Source organism: Acinonyx jubatus, chromosome B2 (assembly GCF_027475565.1).
Source record: "Acinonyx jubatus isolate Ajub_Pintada_27869175 chromosome B2, VMU_Ajub_asm_v1.0, whole genome shotgun sequence".
Lineage (NCBI taxonomy): Eukaryota > Metazoa > Chordata > Mammalia > Carnivora > Felidae > Acinonyx > Acinonyx jubatus.
In genome coordinates, this window is record NC_069385.1 from 77,465,038 (window position 1) to 77,473,425 (window position 8,388).

At 42.7% G+C, this 8,388-nt stretch overlaps 1 protein-coding gene across 2 annotated transcripts; it reads left to right on the top strand.

Annotated features, from left to right (window-relative positions):
• Window positions 1-393: 393 nt before the first annotated feature.
• Window positions 394-7,162, top strand: TENT5A (terminal nucleotidyltransferase 5A). Of its 2 annotated transcripts, none has more exons than XM_027057357.2 (3): window positions 394-533; window positions 769-1,318; window positions 2,415-7,162. In XM_027057357.2, the coding sequence occupies exons 2-3, from the start codon at window positions 806-808 to the stop codon at window positions 3,189-3,191; spliced, it is 1,290 nt and encodes a 429-aa protein (XP_026913158.1). In that variant the 5' UTR covers window positions 394-533; window positions 769-805; the 3' UTR covers window positions 3,192-7,162. The 2 variants fall into 2 exon arrangements, with proteins under 2 accessions (XP_026913158.1, XP_026913157.2); XM_027057356.2 differs by having other exon boundaries at window positions 449-588.
• The last annotated feature ends 1,226 nt before the right edge of the window (window positions 7,163-8,388 follow it).

Genomic DNA, 8,388 nt, shown 5'->3' on the forward strand with positions numbered 1-8,388 from the left:
AGGAAAAAAGAATAGAGAGGCTTAGGCGCGAAAGACCGTCTCTAAGTTAAGCATATGTACAAATACACGCACATATACATGTAGGTACAAATAGCTACCGGCCTCGCGCTCTACGGAGCTCTTGGCTCACCGCGCCGCTCAGCCAGTCTCGGTCCGCAGGGCGGGCGGGGGCGGCGCCCTATGCAGATGAAGAGGGTGTGGCGAGCGCGCAGCGCCTGGGCCCCGGAAGCGCAGAAAGGCCTGGTATAAAAAAAGTAGTGAAGACGTTTCCCCGCACAACTGCTAAAGCTCCAGAGACAGTAGCGTGTGCGGCGGCGAAGGCGGCAGCTGGAGCCGCCACCTCCGGGACCACCGCAGCTGAGGCGACAGCGGCGCGGGCGGGGGCGAGGGGCGGGAGTGGCCAGCGCAGGCGGCGGGGTCTAGGAAGGACTAAGTGGCTCGCCGCTGCCGGGAGCGCACTCGCTGCTCCTAGAAGTGTTGCCGCCTCGCGGTTCCTCGCTCGCTGCGCTCCTCGAAGGGGCGGCCGCCTCCAGGTGACACAGACGGGACTCCCGCTTGCACTTTCCAGATGCATCAGAGATACTTTTGGTGCGGGGCTTCTCTGCGGGGCGCGGCGCGCGGCTGGGGACCGCGGGAGTCTGGGGAGGGAGTCTCCCAGAAGCCTTCGAGCCTGCGGAGGGACCGGGGAGGGGGCGCGCTTTTTCCTTTTTGGGCCCCTGTCCGGTGCCGCGAGTCCTCACCGCCCTCCTTCCCCTTTTTGGCTTTTAGGACTGACCAGGGCCAAGTGGCGTTCGGAGGGCACTTCATGGCGGAAGGCGAAGCGTACTTTGCCATGGCCGAGGACGAGCTGACCGGCGGCGCTTACATCCCCCTGGGCGGCGACTTCGGCGGCGGTGGCGGCGGCGACTTCGGCGGGCACTGCTTGGACTATTGCGAAAGCCCCACGGCGCACTGCAACGTGCTAAACTGGGAGCAAGTGCAGCGGCTGGACGGCATCCTGAGTGAGACCATCCCGATCCACGGGCGCGGCAACTTCCCGACGCTCGAGCTGCAGCCGAGCCTGATCGTGAAGGTGGTGCGGCGGCGCCTGGCCGAGAAGCGCATCGGCGTCCGCGACGTGCGCCTCAACGGCTCGGCCGCCAGCCACGTTCTGCACCAGGACAGCGGCCTGGGCTACAAGGACTTGGACCTCATCTTCTGCGCCGACCTGCGCGGGGAAGAGGAGTTTCAGACTGTGAAGGACGTCGTGCTGGACTGCCTGTTGGACTTCTTACCCGAAGGGGTGAACAAAGAGAAGATCACACCACTCACCCTCAAGGTAAAGCCACCCGAACTGGGTTTGGGTCCTCGCCCGGACCGGGCTGGGGTGCGGCGGGCAGAGGGGCGTCCGTTTGATGCCACAGACCCGCGGCCGTGACGGGTTTGGGCATGCTTCTATATTTGTTTTGTTTTGTTTTGTTTTGTTTTTAATGAGTAAACTAAGGTGCATGGACGATATTGAATGTTTTAGTTCACTTGGTTCTTCAGCGCCACTACTCTTCTGCTTCTTCCTCTGTTCTCCCTTCTCTTCCTTATTTTTTTTTAACTCTTGGCTTTCCTTGCTTCAGTCTTGTCCAGAGTAGATTGATTAAGTGAAAGAATGAAATGATATAAGTCACTTTTTTGAGTCACTTTACGATCTAGTCTTTGGGGAAAGAGCAGTCTGAAGCAGAATGGAGTCAGTGGGCTTATTGGTGTATTGGAAAATGTGATGAGATTTCCCAGCTGCATGAGGCTGACTCGGTGTGTGAAGGATATGTGTGGTGCTTCTCCTGGTCGGTTCACGTGTGAGGGATATTGTGGGAACCCCCCCGCCCCCACACTTTGGTTCAAAGCGTGTTTTATACAATTAAAATTGCATGAGGAATTAGCCTCCCAGAATGTCCTAATTTAGTTCATATTGGGTTTCAGAGTACCCCTGGAGGGACAAGATTCTGGTCGCATCAGTTTCCTTAGGGGGAGTACAACTGGGTTGACTAGGGACAAGGGTGAGGGGCAGACCAACCTTCTACTGTATGCCCTTCTGTCTTTCGAGTATTGTGTGGATGTTGTGTGAATATTGTATCTATAAGACCATTTTCAAAAAATAACATTTCAGAAGTCAGACATGACAACAGAACCTCTTAGTACTGTGCTACGTCTGCCAAAAGCCTCAAACTATTACTTCTAGTTTCTTTCCCAGACGGTAAAACCACTCGTTAAATGCGTTTTTTTCTGCTTTCAGAGGACTGTTTAAGCCTGTAGGTAGTGTTTTGCTGAAACTTGACAAAACAAAAGGGAAGGAGCAAAATAATTTTCAACTGTGAAGAAGATGTATTTATCTACTTATTATTTTTTCTAGGTCTTCTCATCTTGTTTTATCTTTTAAATTGTAGGAAGCTTATGTGCAGAAAATGGTTAAAGTGTGCAATGACTCTGACCGATGGAGTCTTATATCCTTGTCAAACAACAGTGGCAAAAATGTGGAACTGAAATTTGTGGATTCCCTCCGGAGGCAGTTTGAATTTAGTGTAGATTCTTTTCAAATCAAATTAGACTCTCTTCTCCTCTTTTATGAATGTTCAGAGAACCCAATGACTGAAACATTTCACCCCACAATAATTGGTGAGAGCGTCTATGGTGATTTCCATGAAGCCTTTGATCATCTTTGTAACAAGATCATTGCCACCCGGAACCCAGAGGAAATCAGAGGGGGCGGCCTGCTTAAGTACTGCAATCTATTAGTGAGGGGCTTTAGGCCTGCCTCTGATGAAATCAAGACCCTTCAGAGGTATATGTGTTCCAGGTTTTTCATCGACTTCTCAGACATTGGAGAGCAGCAAAGAAAACTGGAGTCCTATCTGCAGAACCACTTCGTGGGATTGGAAGACCGCAAGTATGACTATCTCATGACCCTTCATGGAGTGGTGAATGAGAGTACGGTGTGCCTGATGGGACATGAAAGAAGACAGACTTTAAACCTTATCACTATGCTGGCTATCCGGGTGCTAGCTGACCAAAATGTCATCCCTAATGTGGCTAATGTCACTTGCTATTACCAGCCAGCCCCCTATGTAGCAGATGCCAACTTTAGCAATTACTACATCGCCCAGGTCCAGCCAGTATTCACGTGCCAGCAACAGACATACTCCACTTGGCTACCCTGCAATTAAGAATCATTTAAAAGTGTCCTGTGGGGAAGCTGTTTCAGACAAGATAGGGAAAATAAATTCACAAATAAAAAGGCTGAGTGACACAGCCCTGATTAAAGATGTGTTTTGTGCAATGATGATCTGCTCCTGGTTTTAAGCTTGGCAAAGCTTGTGGATCTCTTCATAAATATGGGAGCTTGATCTCAAAACCACCCTCCTCACCCACCAACCCTCTCACCTGTTCCTCCTACCCAATTGGATTCTATCTTGAAACAAAAAGACCTGTCATTAAAAGCAACCAGGTTCTCTTAAAATGACAAGGGAAAAAAAATGCTTGATGACAATATGGGTTTGCAGTACCTGCTCCCATAGCTTTGCCATAGGGGGAAAAATGGAGAGTTTCTTATAACATGGAATTCACAAAAGGGAAAATGCAGAGGAAAAAAAGCTCTTACCCCAACCTAGTTTTCAATTCAGAAGTTCAGATAGTAATAATGGAAGAAGAAAGGGTACTCCAACGTTGGGATTACTATCTGAGACTTTTAGCAAGTGCTTTCTGTGGAACCATTCTATTACGCTAACAGAAACAGCTTGCTCCTAATGAACAGTAGTAGGTTGGTGCAGCTCTCATAACAAACAGCAGAACTTATGATGACACAATCCATTATTTCCAGCTGCATGCATAGCTTGCATTTTTAAAATGTGAAAATGCAAGCAAAAACAGCTGTAACAAAGAAAGTATGCTCAAGGACCAAAGATTTAACAGATAAAAATACCCAAGTAGAAGAGATATAGTAGAATATATAAAGAGTTACTATATTTGTTACACACCAATAAACATCAAAGTGCCTGTTGCCTTCTGAAAATTTGAAGTGGAAAAATTTTATGGTTTAATGATTATTTTATTTTATCAGGGACTCAAGAAGAAAATAAAACAACATATAAGCTTGTGAATGGTGGAGGAAATGCCCTATTTTTTCTTGGCAAATACTTGTATAAAGTTAACGGTGTGATATTATCATAGGTACATGTGTATGTATGTGTATATTATGTGTATATATATATATATACATACTTCATATATGTATATATATACACACAGTACATTGACTATGGTCTAGAATAATGTAGCAAATAGAAAATGTTTAAATACTGTGTGCTTTTATGTTTTCAACAGGATGACATGAGACGTGGGCATATTGCAGTGATGAATTAAAACCCACATCTAGAAAATTAAAGCAAATGAAGGAGGAAAACAAGTAATATATTTGATAGGAAGAGCAGAGAGTATACATTTTTAGTGAGTGTGTTTTTTTTTTTTTTCCTTTTATTGTGAGCCATAGAATTCTACAAATGGGAGAATATTTGTTTGGCAGAGCACTCTTTTTGTACTGAACTGCCATTTTGACAGTAGGAACCCTTTTATTTTGTGTAATACTTGCATGCCTCCATGGTGTATAATCCAGTGGATCATGGATCAGTGATAGTCCATTTAAATCCCTGACTGCTAATAAAATTTCTGGTGATCTGAACACTACTTTATTAATATTTAAATGAATTTTTTAATGAATGCATTCTGCATTCCAGGACCACTAGAATTTAGTAAATGTGAAATTATCCTTTTTAAAGAGTATTTGCACAATTGCTTAAAATTTATATATGAGATATATATTATATATGAAATTTTATAAATTCATGCCAATATGAAACATCTTTGATCTGGTTATCACACTGCATTTAAATATTTAGTACTGTACTTAAAATTCAGTCACTTTGCATTGAATCAGATCCAACTTTATTATCTCTTTCCCAAGAGACCAGTTAAACCTTTGTGAAATGAACTGGCATCCCTATTTCAGTTCAGTGACAGCTAATCCTAAAACCATTCTTTCCCCCACCTCTTAATTCCTCTGGATACTGGTCTCTGAAAATGCGTTTCTTAAAAACAAAGCTAACACATGCAAACCTTTCCTTTGTGTTGTGAAACAACCGCACAATTCCTCTCAACTCTAGTGGATGACTGCTTACTATGACAATTCCTCTCAAGAACCTACCATATTTTTGTCATCAAGTTCAAGAGGGATTGGGGAAGAAAATAGCATCATCCTATTGGCAGTGTCATTTGTTTGCTATCTAGGCATCACTCATGTTCAATTCTAGGTTAATACATCTGAAACTACCTTTTGCACATCTTTCTTTGAAGCCTTAAGAGGAACTTGATGGGTCTGCTGTAGCAGCTTCCCTGTGAATTCTGTCTGAGCTGTAACAGCTACTGCACTGCCACTCACTGTTTCCTAGGGAACTCTTTCTTCTCCCATGTTGGCTCAGTCTCCCTCACTCCAGCCCTGGGTTTGAGAATTAATTTTGAATTTCCAGGCAATATTCCATTTGCAGATCAAGCCTGATACTTAACTGTCAGAAACCAGATCTCCGCCTGCTTACCTGTTTTGGATTTTCTAAAAGAAAACGAAGGGAATATTCGGGAACATAGGAGCAGATGGTTATCTGTCTACTTCCTTCTTATCCTAACTATTGAGAAGTGAATCGTCCACTATATGAAAAAGAATCTGGAGATCTCTGGCTCTGCCATAGGAACAGTCTGCTGTTAATTTATGACACAGATTTCTTATTTGGAGGGGCCTTATTTGAAAATACTTTCCATTTATTTTCTGAAATATTTATGTCTTTCTCTTGCTTTACTCCAGGGTTGGTAGCATAGTTGGAAGTGCCAACACCTGCCATTCAGATAGAACAGGCTGTGCTCAAGACAACCTTCAGCAGTTACTTTAAAACTTAGATAATTTATTTCTCTTTTGTATGTACTATAGTCTTGTGCATATGTAGTTGAACAAAACAGTGGAATAGATGTCTCTCTTTGTGGATGTGTAACCTAAGAGTTTGAATGTCTGGTGAGAGAGAGCCGTGTGTATAGGTCAGAGAAAAGAACAGCTCTCAACTCCTGATTAGTGCCTGTGATTTGCTTGCTTTTGTGTTTATCTGGCCTAGTGTGCTGTTAACTTTAAAACAGGAAGAAGTCTTATCTTCTGGAGGCTCTTCTCACCTGTCCAGTTTGGCATGTCAGAGAAAATTTAACCTGTGACAGTGCCCTTTTAAAAAGTTGACTGGATTTGCAGTAAATCTGGTTGCCTCAAGAAGTCCTACATCAAGATGGACTTTTCCCTTCCTGACGTGGGGTCAGGTATCTGCTCACTTTGGTAGTGGGTGGACTGTTTTAATGTGGCTCCAAATGATGCAAGGATGGAAGAATATCTGTGACCCAAGCCACGGAGGAAATGCAAAGAAAAGCAGACATACTGTTTTTGTCATCCCTTTCTGTTAGCGTATCGTTGATTGCTTCACTGTGCATAAAGTTTTCAAAACAGTGCTTGTCAAATAAATATTGTGAACTATTTTGTAAATGAAATGTATTATGTTGAAAGCTGTCAGCAGTTCAAAAATAAGCTTTTTTTGTTGTTTGAAGACAACGTGTGTTAGATGAAACCAAAAAGTAAAAAAAAAAAAACATATAGCACCTATTTGAATATATTCTTTCTTTAAGATTTCTTATAGCATAGCCTTTTCAGTGCCAAGAAAGAATCTCTGTGTAATATTTTGTTGTAATAATGGCTTGCTAACAAAATATATGGTTAAAAGTACAAAGGTGGAAGATGTCAAGGTAATTTGGCAAAATTTGCTGCAAATCCTTTTGCAGAATGGAGGAGGCTCTGCCCGCTGGCTGGCTGTCTCTCCGACCTCTACAACCATTGCCTGCTCTGAGATGTCCTATTGCAGCAAACTGCACCTTGGGTCACCCTTTGGAATATTTTGACTTTAGACTGTGTCACAGGCAGAAAAGGAGTTGATGGAGAATGGACTCTTAAAAACTGACATGTTTGAATCAGTGCTAGAGGGAACAGATTGTGAATTTTGTTTACAGCATCCAATATTTGGATTTTTTTTTCTTGTAAATAAAAAGAAGTTATTTTTTTCTATTGGTTTGTGTCTTTTGTCTTCAATGTCTGTGCTGGCTAAAGACCATGTCCTCTGAATACCAACTCGATTCCATGAGAAAAGACAAGGCAATATTGGGAGAAGACTAGCCCTCAGCAAATTTTTGGTTAGAGCACACATTAAAATGTTCAGCTTTCAGCCAACCTATCTCTGACTGGCTCAGTTAGCTCCAAAAGAGTCTAGCTAATATGTGCCATTCTTTTTTTTTTTTCCCCTGGGTATGAACTTAGCAATGTTAAGCAGCCGCAGAAGTCAGACCTATTTGCTGCCAACAGTAGAGACTCATGGATCTGGACTACAGGGCTCTAATAGGCTTTAGTGGGCCTTGGTTTTCAGAGTAGCCCAAGTGGTGCAATTCAGTCATCAGTCGTTGTATATAATTTGAGCCTCTATAGTATTATTCAGACTTCACATTGGGAGAAGGGGAATAAGTATTGGAAGCTGGTAATTGGAATGAGAAGTGGAAGAAAAGCATTCTAATAGGTTACACTTTGCGTGTATGCGAGTGTTGGGTGCAAATAAACTTCCCTTTTGACTAGCATTTAACATAATCTCACCTATTCAGATGACCAGGGGCATACATTAATTTATTAACTTTTTTTCTTTGTGTAATTTTGGAGACTTTCTCAATACTAGTAGCAATGATAATTTGGTAAGCTTAGGCTATTATAGGACATATTGTGGTTTTAAAACCGCTTAAAGTCCCGATGTTGGATAGAATGCATACTTGACACTGCATCTATAAAAGAGACCCTCCATATTAAAAGCCAGCTTCCCTCACATATACATCATAAAAAATACAAGGTGGTTATTTGGTTTGATAATGGAATTTGTGTGTTACTCGCTTCTTCCTTTGTTGCAACCTCTTCATCCTTCTATAAAGAGTCCCTCACATGTCTGTGGCCATCATATAATTCTTTCTAAGCAAAGGTTGAATAAAGACAGTATATGTTAACCTTCTCCTAGACTTAGATACACCCTGCTATTTCTAGTTGAATTACCAGGCTGCACCTAGCTAAGCCTGGAGAGAAGTAACCCACCCTTTCTTTCCTTAGGAAGCTCATTACCTAACCATTCTACTCATTTAAGGAAAAAAAAATACCCAAAAAAAGCAAAAAACAAGGAAATTAAAATCAGCCCTTAAATATAAAGTAAAATAAGTGCTAAAATCATCAAATACTTCAGAAATTTAGCTAATTGCCTTTTT

Coding starts and splice junctions, on each gene's coding strand:
- TENT5A (XM_027057356.2), top strand. CDS start 569: ATGCATCAGAGATACTTTTG. Junction 589..768: donor ATGCATCAGAGATACTTTTG/GTGCGGGGCTTC, acceptor TTTGGCTTTTAG/GACTGACCAGGGCCAAGTGG. Junction 1,319..2,414: donor TCACACCACTCACCCTCAAG/GTAAAGCCACCC, acceptor TTTAAATTGTAG/GAAGCTTATGTGCAGAAAAT.